General features: G+C 54.1%; 1 protein-coding gene across 7 annotated transcripts in view; it reads left to right on the top strand.

Annotated features, from left to right (window-relative positions):
- SLC37A1 (solute carrier family 37 member 1) overlaps window positions 1-26,873 on the top strand; it is a 69,120-nt gene that overhangs the window by 34,376 nt on the left and 7,871 nt on the right. For 6 of the 7 annotated variants that reach the window (XM_073231293.1, XM_073231292.1, XM_073231291.1 and 3 more), the window contains 12 exons: window positions 1,075-1,210; window positions 2,724-2,800; window positions 3,666-3,832; window positions 8,376-8,413; window positions 9,988-10,065; window positions 14,312-14,440; window positions 16,883-16,973; window positions 17,590-17,652; window positions 18,163-18,248; window positions 19,113-19,161; window positions 20,267-20,340; window positions 24,701-24,779. In XM_073231293.1, the coding sequence (XP_073087394.1) occupies window positions 1,075-1,210; window positions 2,724-2,800; window positions 3,666-3,832; window positions 8,376-8,413; window positions 9,988-10,065; window positions 14,312-14,440; window positions 16,883-16,973; window positions 17,590-17,652; window positions 18,163-18,248; window positions 19,113-19,161; window positions 20,267-20,340; window positions 24,701-24,779 (1,067 nt within the window). The remainder of the gene's footprint in view (window positions 1-1,074; window positions 1,211-2,723; window positions 2,801-3,665; window positions 3,833-8,375; window positions 8,414-9,987; window positions 10,066-14,311; window positions 14,441-16,882; window positions 16,974-17,589; window positions 17,653-18,162; window positions 18,249-19,112; window positions 19,162-20,266; window positions 20,341-24,700; window positions 24,780-26,873) is intronic. The other variant, XR_012129106.1, reaches the window with a different exon arrangement.

Genomic DNA, 26,873 nt, shown 5'->3' with positions numbered 1-26,873 from the left:
AAAGACTGGAATTGCGGAGATAGCTCAGGAGTGCTGTTCATGGGCAGGCAGATGTCATTCTTCATCATATTTTGTATTTAATCTGACTCCTAAATCATAATGTAGAAGAAAATGAGACCCATAGAGTCTTTAATGATTGCAGCGGCTCAGAATTATTCTGTTTTCCTATTCTGTGATTATTCTGTTTTCCTATTCACTAATAAGTCACAATGCCAAGCTGTTGTTCCACAGTGTCTTTACCCACAAGGCAGTGAAGGATGTATTTCATATGACATTAGTGGTGTGGTGTGCTAGTGGTAAAAGCCTGTGAAGTGTATGCCCTAGAATGGAAGCAGAGAACCTCTCGTCCTCACCAGCCCCAGAGAGCCATTTTACTGCATCCCCATCATCCACGAGGCACTCAGGGCGCACTGATCAGCCTTACAGGAGCACCCAGACAGCTCTGGGAGGGGATTCTCCAGAGAGGTGTGCTCTTCTCTGGGTCATGTAGCTGTTCAAAAGGAGCACAGAGCCTCTACTCCCATGTTTCAGATCTCACTTAGAATCTTCTGTCTGTGAAATAGATCACAGTGGTAGATCACAGAGGGGCTAGTGGCAGGGCCTGTCCAGCCAGCGTTTAATGCAGGTGACTTAATGACAGCTGGAGGGCCTGGAGACTTGCTCAAGGTCACAAGGGATCCGTTTTCACAGCATGACATTTGACAGCTGAAATTTTAAAATACTGTGTATATTTACTAGCTATTGTTTATGTAAAAGTAACTTGTCCTGTGACTTAGCAGAACAAGTTTTTTTAAATTGACAGCTATCACCTGCAAGTCAGTGTTCAAGGTCTATTATTTGATAGTTAGTGACTTATACTAGAAATAAAATCTCAAGAGAGTTTGCCAGTTGCCAATTTCTGATTGATAAATGCTCCATTGAGAAATAGTCGTGATTAAATCTTCCTGGAAATTGTAGTGCTTCTAAAAGCTCAGAGAACATCATGGAAACATCCGGAAAGAAATAACTGGGTCATTTACATTATGGGTGTGTTTGTTTTCTCACATTTGTCTTCCTTCTTTTCTCCATCCTCAGTGGCATACTAGGCGAGCGCCTGCCCATCCGGTGTTACCTAACCTGTGGGATGCTGGCCAGTGGTGCCTTCACCGCTCTGTTTGGATTAGGGTATTTCTACAATATCCACAGTTTTGGGTTCTATGTGGTAACTCAGGTAAGGTCTGGGTCATGGCTCACCACATGTGGGGTTCTAGGATGAGTTGGGCGGGGTGTTTCAGTTGGGGTCACTCCCCCTGCCAAGAGAGATAGTGATAGATGACGGGAGGGGCACAAAACCGTGTCCTGTCTGATGGCAGGGTGAGCACTGCTGCGGACGTTCCCTCCTGTTTTCTGCATTGAAATTCCAGCAACTGTGAGGTTTTCCTTAGTTTCAGGGGCTGCCTCTTAAGGAATCCCATTTGTCAGTACCCCAGCAGGGGATCAAAGCACAAAGCCCCAACTCCTTCTGCCTCAATCTAGATGAGCTGGAGGCGTTCTGTCGGGTGACAGACTTGCGCACGCAAGACGTGGAGGGATGCGGTTGCAGCAGGGACTGGAGGAAGGCGGGCTCAGCTGGTGGCAGGAGGCTGTGGGAGGGGGTCAGTGGAGAGGAAGGCGGGGGCCTAGTGGTGCGTGGAGCGGCGTGAAGGTGCAAGCGGGCTGGGGCTTGGCCCTTCCTGCTGGGCCGTCCTCCCGGATACTCTTGGCTCTGCCCCTCCCAACAGCCCTGTGGGCAAATATTGACTAGAAATGGAAAATCATGTACAGTGCTGACACCCAGCATCTGAGATTGGCCAAGTAGACTGGGGGATGTTATAAAGTCATCACAGCAAGTTGTATGGAGCTGGCTTTTTAAAATTTGACCCTAGGATGTGAAGTTTGGCTGTTTTAATTATAAAAGTGATTCATACTTTACAGTAATACGGAAGGGGAAGGAAGGGGGAAAGCACACTTGCAGAGTCCCGACATGTCCCTGGAGGGAAGGCCAGGCCTGCGGCTCCCGGACTGTCTCCCGGAGAGCTGGTCATCCTGCGGGGTTGAAGGCCCCGGACTGGACCCTGTTCCCTGTCTCCTCTGAGGTTGCCCCCGATGCTCCCAAGACTAAAGCAAACCCGTCCCACATGCTCCCTAATCCCCTCTCAAATGTGAGCTTGGGGAGCTCTGGGAAAGGGGACGCATGCCCTCCCCAGGTGCTGGGTCATGGTTATGCGCCTTCAGAGCACCTCTGGCAACAGTGCCTGCTTCCTGGTATAAAAAGTGAGAACATGCCATCTACAAGCTACATTGAAGGTACAACCACAGTTCTATTAAAAAGAGTGAAATTTTTCTCTCTTTCTATGGTTTTAGATTTGGAAGAGACTGGAAAGCCTGGCCCCAAGCTATTAACCATAGTTAATCTAGCAAGAGATTTTTTTTTTTTCTTTTCTCTACTTGTTCTAGAATTTTCACAATAGGCATGTGCTACCTTTGCCGTAAAGTTCACGCACACATGTACTCTGTAAAGCACATCACACATATTTGGCTGCTGAGGCTCACATCAAATAGAGTTTTGCCCCCTTCTTTTTGTGAGAGTCCAGGCTGTGCCCCAAACTTCAGAAGAACAGAGAACCGTAAGCTTTGTGAGCCGTGCCTGGAGACGGGCGCGGGCACGGCTCGGCTTGCACTCAATCCTCTTCCCGCTGTTGCAGGTCATGAACGGACTGGTGCAGACCACCGGCTGGCCCAGTGTCGTCACCTGCCTCGGCAACTGGTTTGGAAAAGGAAGGTGAGGGAAGGGGGCCCTGTTTGCAGTAGCATTTATTTTTTAAGAGATTCCACTGAGAACGAGACCACGTTGGTTTTAGTTTTTCTTTAGATTTACTGCGGAAAAAGACGTGGCTCATTTACTCTATGAAATATGATGATTGAAGCCTCTGGGACCTGAGGTTCTGAAATTCAGATGCGCCTCTGTTGTGGGGATGCCGCCAGTTGTGGGCGAGCGGAATCTGTGCCATTCTGCACAGCTGCCCAGCAGCATTGGCCTCACCTTCCTCAGGAACGTGGCAGAAATGCAGAGTTCAGGACCCCGCCCCCAGCCTTTTGAGGTGGTAGCCGCACTTCACAGGCCTCCCGGGCACATGGAAGTGCGGCGGGTCCAGGTCACCCAGCAGCAGTTCCGACTGCACCGCCCGGCTGGCTGGCTCACAGCGCGGCCAGGGCCCTGGCCAGGAGGCACAGGAGACGAGCAAGATGGGGAGAGGAGAACGAGGACCGGCTCTGGAGCCCGGCCAGAGCCCCTCCTTCATCTGGCAGCTTCGGCAGGGTGACTTCTGTTCAGGGCCTGTTTCGTCAGATGATCATGCTTAGATGGCAGAGCACAGTTTTGAGTTTGGGGCCTTCCAAGAATTTCGGCAGAAGGCCTCCAACCTCTCTCAGTCAGAATGAATCAGCCCCGAGGGAGAAGTGCGGTCCACAGCCCGAGGTGCAGTGCACGCACAGCGCTGACTGCGGTCCTGTGTCCACAAGACCAGCATTTGTGTCGCCTCTTTATTTCCCTGCTGGCTCTTCAACATGGCAGGCTCTGTGTGCTGCACAGACCAGCCCGCTTGAGCTTCTCCACCTTATCTGTCATCTTGTGTCTTGTGCTGCAGGCGAGGTTTGATCATGGGTGTCTGGAATTCGCACACCTCTGTGGGCAACATTTTGGGGTCCTTGATTGCTGGCTACTGGGTGTCCACGTGCTGGGGCCTGTCCTTCGTTGTGCCTGGGGTCATCGTGGCAGCCATGGGGATGCTGTGCTTTCTCTTCCTCATCGAACGTAAGTACCTGTGGCCTTGGAGATGCCCCTGGGTGCACTTTGGGGACCAAGCTGTAGAGAACGTGCTGCTTCTCTTAGTCATGAAGCCTCCACTGTCCCAGCTGCCCTGCCAGGGAGACCTCCTTCCGCAGGTGTGGACTTCCCCAGTTAGCTGTTTTTCTCCTCGTCTTGAAGGATATTCTGCTGTTCCCTGATTTCTGGAGTAACTGATATTAAAATTAAAATTCCCCACCCCCATCACCAGGCACATGGTTTCCCATGTTCGGAAGGCTCATCTCCCAGAGACTGGCCCCATGGCTCCCTGGGGGCAGCACCCAACCCCTGTGGCTGCACCTGCTCACCCTGGTCTTGCTGCCTCCAACTGATAGGTATCTTGCCAGCTTGTTCACTTTCTGATTAGATACATTTTAGACAATATTATAAACCATGACATGATCTAAGCCTAGTGTCTTAATTAGGTGAAGATTGTTCAGAAAACCAAATTCTTTGTTCCATTCCAGACTTAATACCAAACTTTTGAGTGTGAAATGAACTTTAGCACAGAGCTCTGGCAGGACAAGGATTTGTAGCTGGCACTGCTGTAGCTGTTTCACATCAGGGTGTTCTGACTCACAAGCTAGTCCCATGGGTTACGCTTGGCATTTACTTCTTTGATGTGGCTTAAAGGAAAATCAGTCCTACGGTGCTACGCAGCTCCTGCTATTAGCTGCGGGTGGGTATGCTCAGGGCTCACGTCACTCCATCCATGCTGGGCATTGATTGTAGCTTCAGCTTCATATCTGGAGCCACCAGCCCCCCACCCAAAAAGCTAAGGCATATTCTATGCAGTTTTTCACTTGTTTTCCTCACTGCTAACCTAACCTTCTAATTTTTAAAATAGCCAAGTCGATGTGAGGCTCAGGGGCCAGCTTGTCTGTCAGTGAGAAGCAAAGTCAGGTTCGGAGGAGTGTGCAGACCCGCCGGCCAGCCTGGGCACAAAGGGTCGGGCTGTGGCACCCTCCCATTCCTCCAGTGTCTCCAGGGCCAAGGACGCTTTTAGCATCTCAGCATGGCCAGACAAGTGCATTATTAAGCAGATGGCGGGTACTTTGACCCCCTTTCCAACCTGCCAACCTGTGACATTTGTAGCTTGAGTGTCACAAGAGCTTGGGGAAAGGTCATTCGTGTCATCTGGTTTCCTCCAGACTGGCTCCCCACCACCTGGAGCTCTGGCACCTGTGCTCCGCAGGTGTTCATTACAATCACCTGGAGAACAGTGCACTTCCTCGTGACTGGAGTGGGGCATGCTGGGGGCCTTCTGCCCAAGGCATAGAAACCAGGTGGCTTTTACCCTCTCCCTTGACTGACAAAGGGTTGGTTCTGGAGGGAGGGGGAGAACTGTGGTGGGGAGCGGAGTGTGGCAGCAGACAGGCGCTGGCTCGCCGGCCTGGCTGAGGATCTTGGCACTGTACCCATTCGGCTCAGTGACCCTGGGCAGGGACTTGTCCTCCCCCAGTACCCCCTAGACAAGGCGACTCTGAGAGGGTCTGCACCAAGGGCTGCGCCCACTTCTGTCAGTGCCTCCCTCTTATTCCAGGCTGCACCTACCAGCTCCCCTCTCAGGGTCCTGTGCTAACCCTTCCCTGGCCCACTTGGACAGAAATGCAGTTCTCAGCTCCCGCCAGGCCTGCCAGCCTGGAAGCCAGTAGACCACACCTATATGGTTTTCCCACTGTAGGCATGGGAGACACAGGTGCACTCTCAGACCCAGGCCTGCGCCTCCTGCTTCTCAGGTTCTCCTGAGCCCTGGAGGGAAAGGCGGCAAGCTGGCACCTGTGGGGACTCCTGGGCAACATGGGCAGGGGCGGAGTGTGTGGGGCTGCAGCCTGGCCCCAGGGGCACCCTCCACTCCTCTCTGCCTAACACGATCCTCCCGGTGTTGACGGTTTTCTTTCCTCCTGTCTAGCCAGTAGCCATCACTGCTAAGTATAGTCAAGGTGATACGAGATCCTCAGTTGAGCTCCATGGGACCACCAAGAATTTCATCTCACTGCGCCTCCCGTCTGCCCGTCCCGCCCTGGGCCTCCAGCTGCCTTCTGTGGTTTTGGGGCACATGCATCTCCACGCACTCTGGCCCACCCCCGAGCCCTGGGGTCATCCTGGCTCCTGTCACTCTGTCACCTGCTCCTAGTTCTCGCCTCTGCATTGCTGGGCGCCCCTTGACGTGGCTCATCTGTCCCGGCTGAAGGAAGTGTCCTGGTCGATCAGTTGCCCTTAACAAGCTGGCCTGGCTACTCCCTGTCTCCTCTCCTTGCTTCCCTAAGGCTGGTCCCCAGGGCCTGGCCCGTTCAGCCCATGGACACCTACTGGGCTTGGTGTTTCCCTGCCTTCCTGCAGAAGGAAGCTTCTGAGCCCTGTTCGCACTTCTTCCACGGTGTTGACTGTGCCTCTGAGGTCACATCTCCCCCTGTATTAAAGTCTGAGGTTGACCTCATTGTTTGCGTGGAATTAGACATCTCTCAAGGCTTCTTAGGAATTAGTAGCACACACTCTGGGGCTGTTCCTCCCATGTCATAATTAGGACACTTTGATGGGAGGGAAGGGGGAGGCTACCATATACCAAGCCTTCCTGTGTTCTGAGCCCTGAGCCAGGCTCGGTGCTTATATTATTCCATGGATTTCAGGGAAAAGACCTGAGGCTTAGGACACCAGCAGCCTGCCTAACAGCACACACTAGGTGGTGAAGTTGGGGTGTGACTACCTGCCAGCTCACCATTCAGACTTGCTCATACTCTGGCCATGGACGCTTTAAGGGTTATGTTCTTGTGGATTCAATTAAATTTTTTTCCATTTCGATTATTTTAAATAACCAAGCTGTCAGTTATAAATGCTGTCTTCTCTTAGATGTACTATTCACTTGAAAGGCATTTTCCTACAATAGGAGTTTAGGGTCTAAAGTCAATGTTTCTCAAACCTGGGTTACCTGGGACCCTGGGAGTTGAAAGGTTATTCTTGGGGGCTATGGGGACTCTTCTTCAAAAAGTGTCTGAGAAACACCATGTACCCATGCCTTCTCAGCCACCATCATTCCATTATCTGAGTCCACCTTGTGCCTAACCACAGCCCACGTGTTTTTGCCAGAGCATACACTCCAGTCCTGCCCTGGCATCTGTGGGAGACAGCTGCATGCAAATGGATGCAGTCCTGGGCCCCAGGCCCTTTTCTTTCCTGCCTGGGGCCCTGGAGCCTGCAGTGAGGCCCCCACAGGAACCAAGAAAGGTTGACGGGACTCGAGGCTCCTATCACTGTGGTATGTAGGCCAGACTCCCATGTCTGCTCCTTGCCTTTGGTAGGAGGGTCCCTAATATCTCTGCAGCTGGGGTCTGCAGGAGCTTCTCCATGTGCACAGCTTTGACAGGGACTCCCATGTGCTCTCCAGTGTACTGGACCTCCGAGCCCCTCCACCAGCCTCACGGGAGGAGACAGCTCTGTAGGCCTGACCTCTCCACGCACTGGGACTCCAGGCACCCAAAGGCCCTGTATCCGTGGGTGTCTGTTAGCATAGAGAAGCCAATCTGCGGCTCTGAATCCCCTTTCTCCTCCTGCTCACTCAGGCCGGAGCCGGGCTCTGTGAATGAGGCCTCTCCTCGTGGCTGAGATGTCACCATCAACCTGGGTCCTCTATAGACACAGGGCACGTTGGTCTAAAGGGACTACTTGTTGTCCTCTATAGCAGAGCAAAAAGTAAGACCGCCAGACCCTTTCTGCCAAGGGGACCGATGTCCTATCCTTTCTACGGGGCTGAGAAGGTCCACAGGCATGAATGGTGAAACCTGGCTGTGAGTGACGATGCACGGATGCTGTCTGCAAGAGCAGAGCATGGCTGACAGGAGCAGCAGACGCCATGAGCACCTCGGACATGACCACCTGTCCCTCCTTGGCCCTAACCACTGACTCGGGGGGGCAGTGGAGGTTTCAGATGTACCTCTTATCACCAGCAACAAGGGCCGGGCTCCCTCCTGTTCCTCCTTCCTGTGCGGGCCCGAGCCAGAGGGCAGGGCGCCACGTTCACAGCCCCTCGGGGTCTGCCTAGCAGCCACCCTCAGACCTGTCTCAGCCAAGGGTCATACGTGCTCATGCCCTGCAAGTTGAGAGCCAGGAAAAGCCACATACTGTGGGACTGTCCAAGCCTCAGGAGCACAGGCTTCCTGACTGACCCTGGGGGCCTCACAGTGACTGGAGAAAACCACAAGGGTAGCCACTGTCGTAACCCCAAGTGACCACCTCCCCTCTCAGGTGGGCCCTCAGGACACTGCTTGGGGCGCTCCTCTCCCAACCTCAGGGCCTGGGATTAAGCAGTTGCGGTAACTGACCGAGCAGGGGACACATGTGGGTCCTTTGCAGGCTGGCCAAGCTGCCAGCCTCGCCCCCCAGACATGCCGCCTGGGGCACTCTTTTACAAAATGGTTGCTAATTGAGTAAGAGCATTATGTGGGGTGTTGTCTTCGGTGTGGGTGGGAACACCCAGCCAGGCTCACAGGTTGCTGTGTGTTTGCTCTTTCAGATCCGAAGGACATCGCCTGCTCTTCCACCCTGGCGGCGGTAAGGACTCACTCTCTGCCCCCTGCATCCCCTAGGTGTGCTGTCTGCCAGGTGTCTGGTGACTGGCACCACCCTGGTCCTGTCAGTGGCTTATAAAGTGTGGACACAGGTCCCACCCTCAAACCATCGGCAGTTCTAGAAAAGGGCTAATGATATTGCCCATGGCAAAACCGAAATGAGGAGCTTGGTGCATGTGGGTCAGGGATGTCCCAGCAGAGGGTGGCCAGAGGCTGGGGACTGGCCAAGCCGCGCGAGCAGCAGGGCCATCCTGGCCCCCCATTGGGAGGGCATCATGGTTTGACTGCAGAGACACAGCTGGCTGACATCACTTAAACGGATGCAGTGGGCATCAGGACTGCCCGCCCCAGGAGCACAGGTCCCATGTGTACTGGCCTCTGCCACCGCTGGCCTCTGGCCTCTGCTCTCACTCAGCTGATGTGTGATACTGCTGTCTGGGTTGAGAAAATTGGTAGCTTGCCCCTCCTGCATGGCGTGGCCTCTGCCTGCCTTCCCCGAGTCACACAGTGACCCTCTGCCCACGGGTGGCCTCTGGAAGGGGCCCCTGCAACCCTGCCCACCACTGCGCATCTGCCACCAACCTTCTCCCTTCCTGTCTGGCTGCCAGAAGGTGGACTCACCTCTTGGAGTGAAGCCTCCGGTGCCCTGTGCCCTGCCTAACTGGTCAGACCCCACCAGTCGCCCCTCGCCGACTTCCCTTGCATGCTCCCCTCCTTTCTCGGCCTCCCTGTGTGGCTGGAACAGCCACCAAGGCTCCCCAGGCAGCACGTGACCCTTGCGGTAAGTGTTCAGCCTCACAGCCGCAGGCGTGAACACCATGGCTGCTCCCTGCGGAAGGTTCCTCGGGCTCCAGATGCCAGTCACATGCCAGCCAGGGCCTCTGCAGCCTGCTGTCCCTGCCCCATCCTGTGCCAGGCCCCCAGATGTGGGAACCCCCAGCCTGGCCCTCGGCCTCTCTCCACCTGAAGGGAGCCTGCACAGGCCGTGGCCCAGCACCTCCACAGGCGCTGATGTTGTGTCTCCATCCTGACCCTCTCCCTCAGTTCCGCGGTCATGGCCCTTAGAGACGTGTGGCTGCCCTCTCACGACATAACCAGAGGGAGCTCTTCACTTCACCCCATAAACTTGCAAGGCCACTGACTTTCCCGGTTTCAGCCAGGGAGTCACTGTCAACCTGTGGACGGGCCACATGCAGAGGTGTTATCCCAGCTCCTCCCTGCTCAGCCCTGTAGCCCATCCACTGCCAGGGCCGTCGGAGGGGAGGGGTGTAGATATCTAGTTGGTGTGTGTGTCTAGTTGTATGTGTGTGTATGTGGTGTTTATGGGGGGTGGTTATTTTGTGTGTGATGTGTCTGTGGTTGTGCGGGGTATGTGTGTATTGTGTGCGGTTGTGCATGTGTGTATGTGGGGGGGGTATGTAGTGTGTGTAGTGCGTGCTGTGTGGTGTGTGTGTGGAACGGTGACTAACCTCATGGTCTGCGAAGGTTGCAGTGACTGGGCATGATGTCGGCTGCTGGTTCAGTAATTGCCCTAAGGAGAGTCTCTTGCCCCAGCAGGTGAGAGGCCCTGAGAACGGCGCGCGCAGGTTCAGGTTACAGAAGCAAAGCCCAGCCGAAGGGAAAACCAAGCCCCTGGTGAGTTGAGCCTCTGCTGCTTGGCAGGAAGTCGGAGCAGAAAGGTCAGGTCCTAACGAACCTGGCGCTGGGCTTCTCCAGTGAAACTTGAGTTTGCCCCTGGTAGATGTTTGGATCGTAGACTAAGCTTACTCTAAGCTGGTAATCAAATTTGAACATGCTTCATTCATCCAGCAATCATGCCACCCTCGATGTCACAGCACCATGCCAGGCGAGACCATGCCGTGAACGTCAGTCACAGTGGCCCTGCTCCTGTGGGGCTCACTTTTTGGGGACTAGGTACAGACAGAAAAGGAGTTTTCTGCAGAAGCTGCCAGGAATGTTGCCCCCCAAGAGAGGGAGGGGCAGGCACTTGTTCAGGCCTGGTCTTGGGCATCTTCCCTGAGTAGGTGGCCTGAGCGAGAGCTGTGGAGGGGGTGGGGGGGTGCTTCAGGTAGAGGAGAAGGGGGCGCTGGAACATGAGGTGGGACCAAGGGACAACCTAGAAAGTCGTCTTCCAGCTGTCCACCTGTCCTCACCCCACTTCACAGAAGGGGAAGTGTGGCACAGAGACGCTCAGTTACCTGCCTAGGCCTTCAGAAATGGGGACTGCGATGCAGTCTAGCTGTCTCCCATTAGCTTTTGGGGCTCACCTACCCTCTCCCTTTCAGGATGCTTCCAGAAAGTTCCTCACATGGCTTCTGCTTACCTGACCACACTGAGCCCGGAAGCATTTTAGATTTGGTTTTAATCATTGAAATCATAAACAGGCTTCTAACTCTTTTTTCTTTATTGCCTAAGGAAATTTATTCATGATGGTTGATATAATGGAAAAGGGAAAGATGGTGTGTTATATATCTTGGTCTTTGGATTTTAGGGCAATTCAACTGAAGTGCTTTAAATTTTCTGCTCTGCTCACTGCTGAGTTAACACTAAAAAATAATTGGTGTCTTATTTTGGAATGCTTTGACAAAAATATCATAGACTGGCTTAAACAACAGACATTTATTTCTCACATTCCAAACATTTATTTGTGGAGACTGCTAAGTCCAAGCCCACAGACCCGGCAGTGAGGGCCTGCTTCCTGGCTTGCAGACGGTGGCCCTCTTGTTGGAGCTTCAGTGGTAGAGAGCAGGGAGACAGGAACGCGCCGTAGGGTCTGTTCCCAGAAGGGCATCAATCCTAGTAGGAGTCCTTCACCCCATGACCTGATCACCTCCCAAAGGCCTCCTCTCCGAACACGATCACATTAGAGATTGGTACCCAGCATACAAATTTTGGAGGAACATGAATATTCGGTCCATACTATCAGGTCTTAATTGATGTCCAAATAGCTTAGTTCCTCTCTGACTGTTCTGAAGACACCTTTTCCTTTGAAGCTAGGCCCCAGGCCCTATGTTCTGTGGAATTACCAGTGAAGTTAGCCCTGCCTTTGAGTATAACTTCTCTGCTCCTGCTACAGAAATCTGTTCATGCACATGTCACCAAAAAGGCAGTTACATGTTTACAGGCCCCGGCGGGTCTTGATTCAGGCCCGAGGCTGCGCCCCAGCTGACCTGGATGCCAGCATGGCCAGGCGGGTGTTGGCCCTGGCCCCTTGTGTCCCCTTTACCTGATCCCTGCACGGGGCCTGTGAGCACTGACCTGGGCTGCATCCCTTGCCCTCGTGTGGCAGAAAGAGCTCATGCACTGAACATGGCTCTTGGATCAGCAGGCAGGATGTCCCACAGGATTGACAGGCTGTCCTGGGGTCCCCTTTCCCAGAGTGGCCCGGCTCAGGTCACTGAGCTCGGTGTTGGGCGTCACCCAGCCCCCAGTCACCGCTGCTTTTCAGAAAGTCCTGCTGATCTCTCTTGTGCATCTGGCCGGACCCTCAAGGACTTAACCAGAAGAGTACAGGTACAGGTGAGGAAACCCATGAGAACAAAGAGAAAGAGGCTGTGTGTCATGTAGCCCTGTGGTGGCCCCTTTCCCAGGGCTTGTGGTCCGCGTGATGCTTGTCTTGGGGGTGGGTGAGATGTGTCGCCTTTGTAGTCACGCATCCTCATCATCCTTGGCTTCTCTGAGGACCTTTCTGATGGACTGAGGCTCAGCGCACTTCATGAGCCCGGCGGGGCTGTGCAATGCTGCAGGTTACCCCCGGCATCCCAGTGGGAGTGGAACTCCACAGCAGCCTGATGGGGAGGGCCTTCCTCCCAGGGCAGCTGCAGGCAGCACCAGAGGCACGGGCATTATTATGCTCCCACCCCCACCCCTGCGTGTGTTTTAATGGCACAGAGCCCTTCAGCCCTTTGGCAGTGCATACCTGGGCATGGGTGCCCTGGCTGACAAGGTCCTGCCCCTGCTAAAGGCCCCACAGATCCTGCCAGGTCCTGTGGAGCTCAGGGCACAGATTTCCTGCGTCCTGGGCTGCCCAGTGATTCTTTGGCTCAAGAATGAGGCGGTAGCCTTGTGCCCATGAATTGTTTTGGAGAAGCCACTCGAGCCTCAAATTTCCCTGTTTCCTCTAAACACTGCAAACAACTGGGATTTGGTGGCCAAGAGCCCCCACCCCCACCCCCAGACATAAAAGCGTGGGTGTGCAGCAGCCCCTTAGCTAAGGTGTGAAAGGGCCAGCAGCAGCTTCCACCAGCCAGCGGGCAGCCCCTGCAGCACCTCCCAGAGCACAGGAGGGCTGTGACGGTGACCCAGGGGTGTGACTGGGGGTGCTGTGCTGGACCTGCAGTTCCTACTGTCAGAGTCTCCTGCCAAAGAGGAATCTTTTCGCTTTAATTTTCTCTCTCTATCTGGCTGCATTTCAACTGCTCGTCCGCCTACTTAATGTTTAAAACCATGTCCTGCCATTTCAGCCTCGGCTGCAGGTTGGACTGCCTGGGGTCTGCCCCCAGAGGCTGCCCTCAGTGCTTGGGTACAGCCTGGGCACCCAGCTCTCTCTCAGCCCCAGGGACGTCAGTGTGCAGCAGGGGTGAAAACTATTGGTTGAGTCTCCTAAACTGGATGGCCAGCATAGCTCATGAGCAAAAAGTTCACTTCCAAAAGCAAAGCATACTTCTCTGTTTTCATGTGCCTTTCTGGAATTATCATTAGGGAGGAATTATGCTTTCCCACTGAGGGCTTGTTATCTTCATTCTGAAACATCCGAGTATATGGTTAAATGAGAATATGTCCATCAGAAGGCCATCGGAATAGTGGGCGCCCAAGGGGTATGGCACAGGGTGCTGAGCACGCTCTGTGCTGTAGGTACTGTAACCTGACCCCCAGCTTCTCAGTTCCCACTTTTCACTGGAAGAGAGGTCTAAGTATGGAGAGAGGGATGCAGCCATGCCTTATCATTTTCTTTTTTAACTGCTTTTCAAATGCAACTTGCATGGGTTACAGTGAGATAAATACAATAAAACCTGTTTGATTTGTGTAAAGTCTGAACCACATAGAAACATTTCAAGTCCTCAAACTTCATAGTTCACTGATGAAGAACATTGTTAGATCTTCCTTGTGCTGACTTAACACCCCACTGGGTTGGGGACCGCTGTTCTTTGCTTTAATGAAGACAACCTTTGTCCTTTAAGAATGTCTAGAATTGGCATTTACAAAGTATTAGAACTGGTTTATTAAATTAGAACTGGTTTATAACATTATTAAAATAATGTTACTAATAACATATGTCCACTGTGAACTCCTTAAAAAAAATAGGATTGTATAAAGAATTTATTGACATTTCCTTAAAATTACACATAGTTCCTCTGCTTGGTGATAACCACTGTTGGTTTAGAATTTAGCTTCTGTTTTGCTATAAATAGATCTTCTAGTTACCTGGTTCTCTAGGTAAATATTTAAACATTCTTTGAGATCGTAATGAAATGCAGTTTTGAATGTTGCCTACTATTTAATATGTCATAAGCATTTTCCCATGTCATGAAAAATCTCACAAACTTTTTTTTTACAACTGCAAGATGTATCATTTATATGGATATACTTTACGAATTTTTCTCAATGGTGGCATGACATTCATTTTATCATATAAGCATTTTTCTACTTTTCCAGTTATTTTTTTGGTTTCCTAGAATTGCTGAGTCAGGGCTGTGCATGTTTTCAGTTAGTTCCAGTTAGTGAATGCTCATGATTGTAAAACGATGGCTGTGGCGGGAATGTTACCCATGATGCCCCCCAGGCAGTTAGTGGAGCAAATGAGTCCTGAGGAAGCCTGGCCTCACCAGGACCCCCTGGCAACACCTCTCGTCTGCTTTCTTCCTGGTGGCGTCCACCCCAGGACCCCGAGATGCAATGCTTACTCCTTTCGGATGGAACGCGCTCTGCACATCAGAACCACATCATCGTCCTCCCGGCCGACGGCGGGGGCATGGCCGCCATCAGCTTTACAGGCGCCCTGAGGATCCCCGTGAGTACCTGTGCCTGGGAGGAGCTTCTAAAGGGACATCTGTGCCTCCTGTGAGGAGACACTGGTGTGCTGGCCATCCAGCTCAGAGAAGGAGCCGTGGCTACACAGTCCTCAGGGTGGGAGCCCACAACCCGAGCAGGAAGGCACGAGCAGGTGGTGCAGGACTGAAGGAGGCTGTGTGTTTTGTCTGCCTCTCATACCGTACTTAAAAATTTTTTTTAATTAGTTGTCTACATGAAGAAATTCACAAATCTCACAAATAGAGGTTCCCATCTTCACTTGAAAAACCAGAAACTCTGGCTCCACTGGGCCTGCACCCATGGCCCAGTCCCTCCCCAGGCCTCCCTGGCCACCCACTGGCCCCTGAAACCCCTGAGTGGGAGTCCTTGAAGACACCGTCCCTGAGTTCTGCTCTGTGGCCTGGTGAGCCCGCGTAGTTCTCCTTACCCCTTAAAGTGCTTTCAGGAGGACAGACCCGGCCCGATGGAGTATGTGTGCTAATGGGGAAGGAGCACGAAGGGGAGTGTGCAGAGACACAGGCAGAGAACCAGAAGCCACCCCTCGAGGCAGGAAGCTGGTGTCCACACACTGGACTTGTGCTTTGTTTCAAAATCGGGTGTGCTGGTCCTTGGCAAGGCAGCTGGCCCTGACTCCAGGCTAGTAAGCACGCACAGTACCTGCTGCCGGGGGCCCTCGGATGAGATCAGGGTGCCAAGGAGATCCAGGGAGAAAGTTATTCCAAATGGGGTGGGGGACGTGTGCGCCAGGGGGATTCCTGGCTGCTTTCAATTTTCCTTTTGTTAAGTTCATGGGCTGCCTCAGTAGAGAATCTGCGGGGCTTTCAAAAAACATGTGGGAGCTGTGTTCTGACTTGGTGAGCCACAGAGGGCAGCAAAGCAGAGCTGAGAGCAGAAGCAGGTGGAGAGGGGAGGGAGCATACACTGCCCACGTGGGGCAGCACGCGCAGGCTGGCACTGTGGCCAGGCCTTGTGGACCACACTTAGAAACCTAGGTGCCTGCCCATGGGGGCTGATAGTCAGAGGAGCCAGTGAGTGTCCCATAGCAGACAACACAGGCTTCAGGAGCGCCCGCCTCGGGGAGAAAGCCAGGGGGAGCTCAGACCCAGGGCCCCTTTGCTATTGGGCAGGGCTGGAAATGAAGGCTGGGCACCTGGACCTTGGAACCCCGTCACAGAAAGGAAGGAACTTAGGAGAGCTCCTGCTTTGGAACAGGAAGTCCTGCTGGTGCCCAGGTGCAGGTGGGGCTGCAGAAACCCTGGAGCCACTGGAGAACGTGAAGCCCAGGCCCGAACTCCCAGAGCCATCGCAAAAGATCCCTGCCAGCTGTCCTGTAGGAGATGCTGGTTTTAAATTAAAAGTTATTTTCAGATTTTTGTTGGTAACTGGTAACCTTTCTGTTGTACCTTATTGTGTAACTACTCAAACCCTTTTGCTGAAAGTTGGGTGCACACTAGTTCTACAAATGAAAGTAGAGTCATGGAGAGAACAGGCTTCTGAGCCATGGCCAGTCTTGACCGCAGCCCTGCCCCAGATGAGCTGGGTGTCATGGGGATGTGTGTTAACCACTCTGAGCCACCGTGTCCTTACCAGTAATACCGGTCCAGCACCTGTGTGATACTTACGGACCGCGGATACAGCCAGGTCATTACTGAAGCACAGAGCACCGTGCAGGCACAGGGTGGGCATGCCAGGGATCCCTCACGCACACCCTCATCCTAGGGTCGAGTGTCAAGACAGGCGCTTGTCTAGTTTCAAAACCCCGCTGTAAGCTGAGCAGCGTGTTCCCTGCTGGACTGGGCACGCAGCGTGGCGCCTTAGCCTTCTCCCGTTTCTCACTCACATTTTCCAGATGATGGCTCACAGCACCACCACCCTGTCTACGAGCAGTCATGAAATGGAACACAAGCTTCCCCCAGGCGCCACCAGCCTCCAGGCCTCGGTTGACTCACGAGAACCTGTGTTTCTCCCCTGACATTCCCCCAGCACCGCAGGTTGCTAGTCAGGCTGCAGCAGCCTGTGTCCTGCACAGTGGTACCCCCAGGTCAGCTTCGGTGTCAGGGAGAGAGGGCCCTCTGCTCGTGGGCGAGCCGGCCCTTCCCTCCACCACACTCTGAGAACTAGAATAGCTCAGTTTTCAGAACATTGCAGTGTGAGAACCTCATCAGTGCATACTTTTATTGACTGATCTAATAGGGCACTACGTTTCAATCCTGAAAGGTAGCCGTGTGCTGGCAGCATGCCCCGGTCAGGCCTCCACTCTCTGGGCAGCCCCTCAGCCTCTCCCCGCACATCTGCACATGCTAAGACCAGCCTCCCATGCAGGTGCCAACATGGAACAACACAGTTTGTGATTTTGCGGCGTATTTAAGTAAGCCTGCTGAGTCCACATTTGGGGTGCATACAGGCTCACTCTCTCTTTCAGGGGGTGATAGAGTTCTCTCTGTGTCTGCTGTTCGCAAAGCTGGTCAGCTATACTTTCCTCTTTTGGCTTCCACTGTACATCACCAGTGTAGGTGAGTCTCTGTTGCTAGAAGCACATGTTAAATTCTAGGCAGTGCCTATGATCTGAACCCCCTTGTATCCGCTGGTTGCTGTAGTCTTGGAAAGGAAAGGTTGTGTGTGACAGTGATGGTTAAATGTATAGACAAAAAGAGAATTGGATATGGAAGTGTCATTGCCATAATAATGGCCTCATTGGGGCCTAAAGGGTTGGCCTGATTCCCCACCTGTGGTGGCCAGTCCCCAGGGCTCTCCCTACTGGGGGCCTGGCAGGATCATGCCCTGTGCAGATCTGGAAGCGGAGGGTCGGAGGTGTCGCAGGGCCTCCTGCAGTGCCAGTGCCTCCCCTGCCCTTCTGGGTGGCGTTTGACGGCATGGCTGAAGGACACTGGCCAAAGGCGGGGTGGTGGGTGGTCACAGTCCAAAGCCAGGACCCTCACTGTGTGGCTACGATGGTTTACTCTGCATCCTTCCTGGGGGTCTGCCCACATGGACTACTTTTATTTTCTTTTACTGTCAGTCAACTAGTAATTGCTGCTCAGTTTTGGTCATGCTATGGAACAAAGAATGTCATGCGTGGGTCCGACAATGCTGTGGCCCCTCACGGTGGCTCTGTGCTCCCCCCACTAGATCACCTTGATGCCAGGAAAGCCGGGGAGCTCTCCACCCTGTTTGATGTGGGCGGAATCTTCGGTGAGTTCGTCACCACTTGTTCCATGACAGAATCGTTGGCAACCTGACAGCATCATCCCCTGTGGCCCGTGACCCCTTCGGGCTGACTTACTGCCGACAGGAAAACGTGTCCCCAAGGTGTCTCACCACGCGGGCGGCCCTACAGAAGGCCCCTCTCCCGCGCCCCAGGCCCTGACTGCGAGCCTGAACGAGCTGCAATCACAGCAGGTGGCCCTGTGGGCATGGGAACTGAACAGGTGCTTCAGGTGTGGGGCTGCGGGCCAGTGGGAAGCCAGCCCCCAGGCGCCCCCTGTGTTCCTCTGAGAGACGCCTTGGGCCGCTCGCACTCGGTGACGACTGCTACAGGCCCGTTGGGAGGTCATGCTCAGGCAGCCTCCTGGCGCGTGGCGGGGTGCACCAGGCCGTGAGAAGGGAGATGGCTTTCATCTTGCTGCTGTAACATAGATTAAACTGCTTCTTGATGGGATTGTCTCAAGATGAGCCTGCAGGACCCGCCCCTCTGCCTTGCAGGTGGGATCCTGGCAGGTGTGATCTCAGACCGACTGGAGAAAAGGGCCTCCACCTGCGGCCTGATGCTGCTGCTCGCGGCCCCAACGGTGAGCCTCCCCTGCCCCCGATGCTTGTCTGGAAACTGCCACCCTCTGTCCTCCACACCAGCAAACACTGTCCAGCCCAGCTCAGCCCTCCTCATGGCCCCTGGTTCCTGGATCCCAGCCTTCAACTCTAAGCCCTCAGGCCTGTGGAGCCCACACCCCTGGCTTGCCCACATGACCCACAGCGGGCGCCACTTCCTCTCAGTCACCCTTGGCCCCGCAGGCCCTGCTCCCTGAGGGCCACCCTCCCCTCACAGGCTCCTGCTCAGCCTCCCCCACCTCCCTAGGCAGCCGTGACCACCCACCCCAACACTGGGCTTGGCCACTTTGTAAGCATTCAGCAGCCATGACCCTGGGCAGGCGGCTTCCCCTCTCTCTGCCGATTTCCTCACCTAAAAATGAGGGGTACAGGACCACCACCTGACAGTGAGAATGTGAGAGCTGAATGGAACATCATCACACCATCACTGTTCTTACAACCCTGCTGCTATGAGTAACATCATTATTCACCAACTTGCACTACAGCGGCTGCCCACCTGCACCTCCACTGACTCCCCAGACAAGGCCTAGCTCTCAGTCATCTTGGGCCTGTGGACACTGCCCACCACAGTCCCTCAGGGAACCTTTACTAAGGAAATGACAGTGGGGCCCGGACAGTGGGGGTCCGGGACAAGGTGGGCACTGCCTGGACGCCTGTGTGCAGACCACCTGCCGGGGCCACCTGGCCTTAGTTCCTCTCGGGAGTTCCGCTCTCCAGTGGGCTGCCTGGGACTCTCCTGCCTGCCTTTCCAGAAATCCAGATTCCTGGGCAGGCCCTCAGCTACTTCAATGCACCATTGTTTTCTCCTGTTTCTCCACCCCTCACAGCTCTACATATTCTCCACCATTAGCAAGATGGGTCTAGAAGCCACTGTCGGTGAGTCCATGGCTCTTTCTGTCCTTCCACACACTTTTTGTCCACACAGCTTGATGAAATTAAGCAAAACAACAAAAAGCCCCCAGCCGGTGTAGCTGGAGCCTAATGGGCCACAATGGCCCCCTGCTGCTCTTCGGGTGGGGCCGCTGGGAGAGGCACGCAGGGCAGAAGGGCTGACACCCACAGGCTGGAGAGCAAGCTTGGGGGAGTGCAGGCCACCTGGCCTGGGGTGCGAAGCTGTGGTGCCCAGCAGCAAGGAGCCATCAGAGGAGCAGCCTGTCCCCTGCACGGTGGCAGCGGGGCTGCAGCAGCCTGGGACCTGCACCCCAACTAGAGCCGCCAGACCTCCAGCTGCTCCTCCCAGCTGGCTGGCAGCTGCCGCCCTGGGAGCCACGGCATGACCTTGCAGGACTGGCTTTAACTTCCTGTGGGCAGTGCTGCCAAATCACGGCTGCAATGCTTAGTGCATAGTTTTTCTGTCCTGACAAACCAGCACTGGGGATGGGAAGGGTTGTAGGCTATGTGTGATGCCATTAAAACTTACCCAGAACATATCCATGATGTGAGGTGGGCCCAGAAGCTTCTGCACCAAGGAATGTGAACCAGGTTGGTCTGGGAAGTATGCATCTCAGAACCGGGTCAGTTATCCTGCTGTGGGGAGCCTGGCAGTGCTGGGTGTCTGGGCCTCCCTGGGGGGCTGCCATTAGCTGCTGGGAGGCAGTCCATTCTGTTGTGGACACGGCTGTGGCCAGTGTCAGCATCCAGCCGATATGGGCGACAGGGGCCCTCGCTCCCCTGGGTCACGGCTGTGCACCCTCACCTCATATCAGCAGCAGCCCCCTGTAGAGAGCCCAGGCAGCAGTACTGGGGCCTCGAGCACAGCCTGAACCTTTGGGAGAGTGTGACTGGGCTGAGAAGACTATCTCAGGGCAAGTTTAGAAGAGGGTGCTCATGACACTGACACCAGTCGTCACCACTGCAAAACACTCAGGCCAGGCCCCGCACGACACTGGGTGCCCACCCAGGGGTGGCTAGGAGCAGGGCAGCTCTCCAGAGGGAAGAGCTGCCTATTTCCTCACCTAAAAATGGTTTCCGGTTTCCACAGCCATGCTGCTGCTCAGCGGGGCCCTGGTCAGCGGGCCGTATGCCCTCATCACGACCGCCGTCTCTGCCGACCTGGTGAGTGGCCGCGTCTCAGCCAGAGCCCAGGCCAAGGGCCTACCGTGGTCACCTCTTCCACTCATGACAGATGATGTCTGTTAGTAAAATCGTGCATTTATGTAAGCACCTCTTACAGGTGGCTGATGTCTATGCTGTTAAGAGTCTTCTGCAAACAAGGGGAGGTGTCAGCCCCATTCTGTCAATGAGGGGCTGAGATGAGATGAGGGGGCTGGTCTGAGGCTCAAGGCGTGGTCAGCAGGCCGGCCCGCCCCTCTGGGCTGCCCTCGCTCATTCCCTGGAGGCTGGGGCCCTGTGCCCAGAGCCGGTCCTCGGGGCCCAGGGCTGTGGCAAAATGAGGTCAGCTCCTCCCCATCGTCCTGCCCGGTCTGTGCTTGCCCTCTGCTGGTCTTGGGGACTGCAGAGACCGACCAGATGGCTGCCCCCGCTCCCACTCCTGGGAGGACATACTGCAGAGAGGAAGCTGGCATGGTGAAGAAACAATGCACAAGCTGATAAATGCCAAGGCCGTAGTGGCCTTGGACCCACAGGAGCAGCTGCCCAGTTCTTCCTGGAAGAAGGGGGCTGCTGCCAAGATGGTGTGGGGTCCCCATCAGAGGCCCAGGGAGGCGGGCCATTCTGGTCCTCTGACATGAAAGCTGTTTCACGCAGGAGTCATGTGCTGTCATCTGCAGGCAGCACCTCACTGAAATACAAATCGCTTCATAGAAGTCTTTTCCATAAATAAATGGGAAAGAAAAGACAAACCCCACCCTCCCCAAAGTGAACTTATGGAGATGCTCTGCCCTGCTGGCCCAGTGATCCTCTGTCTTCTGCGTTTCTCCCAAATACCTCCAGAATGAGACCCAGAACTCGCCAGCCACCAGCTCGTTCTCTCATTCAAAAACCGCGGCAAGCCCGGGCCTCTGCAGGCCTTGGCTCCTGCCCCTATCCGCGTTCTCTTAGGGCCACAGGCAGACGTCAGCCCGACACTCAGCCCCGTCGGAGCAGCCAGCTCTCTGGTGCGTGGTCCTCAGCATCTTGGGCCCTTCCCACCCCCCAGGGACCCAGAGGCCAGCCGCGAGAAGCAGAGCAGAGAGGCCCTGGGAGCTGGGATTCTCTCATCTTCTGTAGGCCGCTGACCTACAGCAACAGGCCCACCTTTTGTTGACAGTGCTCCTGAAACTGCCTTTATGAAGCATGTCCATGTTCCTGTCTGTATGGGGCATAGAAAAGTCTGGAAGGGCCACACCAGACCAGTAACAGTTGTCTGTCCCTGTTGGATTAGAAGGAGAGGAGAACTTTCACTTCTCTTTTTAGACTCCAGAAAACATGGGTTATGGGTGATCATCACTTTGCGTTTTTGCTTCATCTTATAGGCTTAGTACATAAACATTCATAAGCATTTGTTTTTATAGCCTCTGGCTTATTTTAAGTCTCAGGCTTTGGGGCACTTCCTGATTCAGCTTCTTCCTTTTGTTGTCCTCCATTTGTGCATCTAGGAAGATGTTTGTGCATCATTTTGCCACAGCCCAATTAAGTCTTGCTTTATTACATTTTATTGTACCTCACTTCAATTACAAACTGAAGGCATGCGGCCCCCTGCGTGGAGCAGGTCTGTCAGCACCGCTTCCCAGTGGTGTGTGTGCACTTCATGTCTCCGTGTCACGTTTTGGTAATTCTCTCAATATTTCAAATTTTTTCATGATTATTTATTATGGTGTCTGTGATTGGTGATTTTTAATGTTACTATTGTAATTGTTTTGGGGTGCCACAAACCACACCCATGTAAGATGGTGAACTTAACCGATAAGCACCATGTGAGTTCTGACACTCCACCATCTGGCTGTTCCCCTGTCTCTCTCCTTTCCTCGGGCCTCCCTATTCCCTGGGACACAGCAATACTGAAATCAGGCCAGTTGCTGACCCCGCGGTGGCCTCTGAGTGTTCAGGTGGAAGGAGGGGTCGCACATCTCTTCAAACAAAAGCTGATGACTGAGCTCAGTGAGGAAGGCGCACTGAAGCTGAGATGGGCTGAAAGCTGGGCCTCCTGCCCCAAATAGCCAAGTTGTGAAGCAAAGGAAAAGCTCTTGGAGGAAATTAGAAGTGCTCCTCCAGTGAACACAAATGATAAGAAAGTGAAACAGCCTCACTGCTGATATGGGGAACGTGTGGTCTGGGTGGGAGACCAAACCAGCCACGACAGCCCTTTAGCCAGAGCCTCATCAGAGCAAGGCCCCGACTCTCTTCAAGTCCGTGAAGGCTGAGAGAGGTGAGGAGGCTGCAGAGGAAAAGCTGGAAGCCAGCTCAGGTTGGTTCATAATGGTTGAGGAAAGAAGCCGTCTCCATGGTATAAAAGTGCAGGTGGAGGAGCAGGTGCCGAAGGAGAAGCTGCAGCAAGTCACGCAGGAGATCCAGCTCAGGTCATCTGTGCAGGCGGCTGTGCTAAACGGCAGATTTTCAGTGTAGATGAAACAGCCTCTGTTGGAAGAAGATGCCACGTGGGACTTTCATACATAGCTGGAGAGAAGAAGTCAGTGCCTGGCTTCACAGTTTCACAGGACAGGCTGACTCTCCTGTCAGGGGCTAATGCAGCTGGAGACTTTCAGCCATTGCCCATTCCCCAGTCTGAAAGTCCTCGGGCCCTGGAGATGATGCTAAATCTACTCCGCCTGTGCTCTGCAAATGGGACAGCAAAGCCTGGGTGACAGCACGTCTGTTTACAGCATGGCTTCCTGAGAATTTCCAGCCCACTGTTGAGACCTGCTGCTCAGAAAAAAGATTCCTTTCGAAATATGACTGCTCGTTGCCAGTGCACCTGGTCACCCACGAACCCTGATGGGGATGGACACCGAGATTCATGTTTTCACGCCTGCCAACTCAGCCTCCATTCTGCAGCCCATGATCAAGGGGTCATTTCAACTTTCAAGTCTTATTATTCAGGAAATACATGTCGTAAGGCTCTAGCTGCAGGGAGAGTGATTCCTCCAGTGGATTGGGGCAAAGTAAACAGAAAGCCCTCTGGGAAGGATTCACCATTCCCAACGCCATCGAGAGCATTCGTGATTCATGGGAAGAGGTCAGAATGTCAGCATGAACAGGCATTTGGAGGAAGTTGATTGCAGCCCCTGTGCCTGACTCCGAGGGGCTCAGGCCTCTGGGGAGGAAGCAGCTGCAGGTGTGGTGGGAACGGCACGAGAACCAGGACCAGAAGCAGGGCCCAAGGACGGGGCCGCCCTGCTGCCTCTCAGGTCAGACCTGCCCGGGTGAGGAGCTGCCCCTGCAGAGGAACCAGGAATGGGCTTCCCTGAGATGGAATCTGCCCCCAGGGAGGGTGCCAGGAGGACTGTGGGACACGACGTCCACTGAGCTGAGGAAGCAGCGGCAGGGTCTGAGGACTGACCCAGTTCTGAAAGCAGGTCCGCTGTGGGTCACACACTCTCAAAGAGCATCACACGCTACAGAGAGCGCCCGTGAAAGAGTCCATCAATGTGGTAGACTTCACTGTTGTCTTATTTTAAGAAATGGCCGCAGCCACCCAGCCACCACCACCCTGCTCGGTCAGCAGCCACCAACATGGAGGCAAGACCCTCCCCAACAAAACGAGTGTGACTCACTGAAAGTTCAGGTGGCAGTTACCGCTTTTTAGCAATAAGGTATTTTAAAATGAAGATGTGCCCACTGTTGTCTTAGACCATTGCTGTTACACACATAATTAATTTGGACTACAGGGTAGTGTGGGCATAATGTCTGTGCACACTGGGAAGCCAGATGGTTCACTGACTCTTCGTTGCATGCTGGCTTTATGGCAGCAGACTGGCACACACACCAGTGACCCAGTATGCCTGGGCATGTGGCTTTGAAAGCCAGGGCTCCTGTTGGTTTGTTCTTCAGTACTTGTGCCCCCACGTTGGGTTTTTGGGTCCTGCCCTCTGCCCCATCCTCCCTGGCAGTGTCATTAACCAGGTTGACTTATAGATACTGTAGAGTCATCTGACCATGTCACAAGCCCTTTGCAGAAACGTGGAAGGGGTTGTTAGTGCTGGCATGGCTAGGGACAAGGGCCGAGTGTCATTTGTCTTCTTATGCCCACGTGGGCTGGTGGGCCTCAGCAAAGAGATGACTGTGCTGGGGAAATGTTTCCTGAAGAGAAGGCTGAGTTCCTTGACTTGGAATATGCTTAGACAAGTATTTTTTATGGATTTTGACTGTTAAAAACCCTTGAAACTTCGTATGCCTTCCCGAAGTAAGTCTGGGATGGAGGAGTTTAAATTTTCTAATGAAAATAGCCAGCATTCTGAACTGCGTAGCATATTTCGGTCAATGCCGGGGAGCTCCAGTGCCGCTGGGGTGTTTCACATCCGCTTTCCCTCTCTTCCAGGGGACTCACAAAAGTCTGAAAGGAAACTCCCATGCCCTCGCCACTGTGACCGCCATCATTGACGGCACTGGGTCTGTAGGTATGTGGATAACTTTAGCTCTGAGAGGTTAATTGTGATCATAGGGAAAACCACATTGTCACCTCCTAATAGATGCCAAGGATTCCAATTGCTTTGGTAATAATCAGGATGGATGGCCTTCCTGAAATTATGAGCAAATCAAAACCATGTGCACACCCGGGGAGGTGTCTGTCTGCCTTTGCTGCCCTCTCCCTGCCCCTGAACAGACACTGCACAGGGACACAGATCTGCTTTGGTCTCTGCTGTACTTGTGCTGAGGACGGTGCTGAACCCAACAGGCGATCAGTAAGTGAGCACAAAATGAATTGCTTGGCTGCCCTGAGAGGCCTAAAACATAGACAGGGCCAGGCGGTCTCCCATCCAGGCTGTGCAGTTTATAGGTGAGGGGCCAGGCCCGAGAGGCTCTGGGCTGCCTGCAGCTCACACAGTTCCCCGGACAGGGCCACCTGCCTCTGGGCCCCGGGAAGCCCCAGGCCATGCTCCTGTCACCATTCCCAGCAGCCCCAGCAGTGTGCTCCAATGCAGGCAGACCGCCCTTGTTCTAAGATGGACCGGGCAAGGGGGCCATTGTTCAGGCCAGGCTTGAGTCTCCACTGCTCCCCAAAGTCAGACATGGACTATTTTTAGATTCTGTGTGACTTTGAACTTACTGGATGGGGGTAGCGGCCACCCCTCTGATGTTTACAGTGAGACCATCCCCTCTGGGGGCACCGGTGGGGCCTGGGGACAAGTCCAGGAAAAGGGAGCCGGGGTTCTGTGCCCAGGAGAGAGTGTGGGGGGCAGCACAGCTCCCCTGCGTGGAGCACACGGGGACTTCCCACACCCTCAGAAGGCAGGAGTGTTCCGGGCTGAACTCGGTTCTCATGCAGCGTGTGACCTTCCACCCCACAGGGGCCTTTGTCTTGAGTCTGTTCAGTTCCCACTGTGAAGCCCTTTTCTGGAAGCTAATTGGAGCTTTGTTGGCTGCCCTGGTTGCTGTTTTAAAGCAGAGAGGGCAGTTGAAAAGGAGGGAAATTATGAATTGGGTTAAAAAAAAACATTTTTTGATGTACTTCTCCAAGCAAGAGGGAAGCAGAAGCATGTGGCCAAGAGGCTCCATCTGCAAACGGGGGTGAGCTCCAAGCCCCTTTTACCCCACTCAGGACAGCAGAGGGCAGCTGGGCCACCTGTGACCCTTCACTGATCGGTACTGAATACTGGCCAGTGGGGTCATCACAGCCCCTCGGTGTCCGCGGCGCCTCCACTCGGGTCTGCCAGGGCCTTGGCCTCCCCGGACTCTGCCAGCGCCAGGCACACAGACCCAGGAGGTGGTCACCATGGAAACATCATTACTTCTCACACTGAGTGCCGCCCAACCAGTCAGCAACAAAGGGAGGCTCAGTGGAAATGCACACTGTTCAGCAAAAAAACCTGTTCACAGGACAATCTACCTGGACGTGTTTATTAAATGTTGTAAATACTGGTTTGAGGGAGGAGAGCCTGACTGATTGTATATAAGCTGGTGCCATCTGGTCTGGGCCGCCGCAGTTTATCCAGTGCAGTTGCTGTGCCTAGAGTCACAGCCCAGTGGGATGCAGGGCCTGTCCTTTCTGTGAGGTTTATGAGGAGCGATTAAATAGAACCCTGCCTTGTTTCAAGTTAATTTGTGCCATATCAAGCTAAAGTGTAATACAGTTACTGTATAGAAGCCAGGGAGTCTTCAATTTTATCATAATGGGGTGACAGCCCCACCCGTGCCCCTCAGCCCCATGCCAGAAGCAGTCGCCTTCCACTGCTCGTTGGGGCCTCACTGCCATGCAGCCCACCTGTTTCTTGATTCTTCACACTCAGCGGGACCGCTGTCATCCCAGGGAGGAAGGTGGGCACTGCCCTTCTGCACCCCTGCTGTCCCTGCCCTCCTCAGCACCCTGCAGTCAGCACCGAGGCCTGGTCCGGAGCACACCTCCCCCTGCCGCGTTTGCACCCTTCTCTCCGTGAGCCCCACGTGCGGCTGCACGGGCCCAGAACCTCCTCACCCATCCCGCGGGTCCCTGTCACCTCTCGCCTGTGAGGCCCCTGTATTCCAGCTCCTGTTCCGTGGGCACTGTCTCAGGG

This window comes from Manis javanica, chromosome 3 (genome assembly GCF_040802235.1).
Source record: "Manis javanica isolate MJ-LG chromosome 3, MJ_LKY, whole genome shotgun sequence".
NCBI lineage: Eukaryota > Metazoa > Chordata > Mammalia > Pholidota > Manidae > Manis > Manis javanica.
The sequence above is the reverse complement of the archived record's forward strand: the minus strand, read 5'-3'. Positions and strand labels throughout refer to the sequence as shown.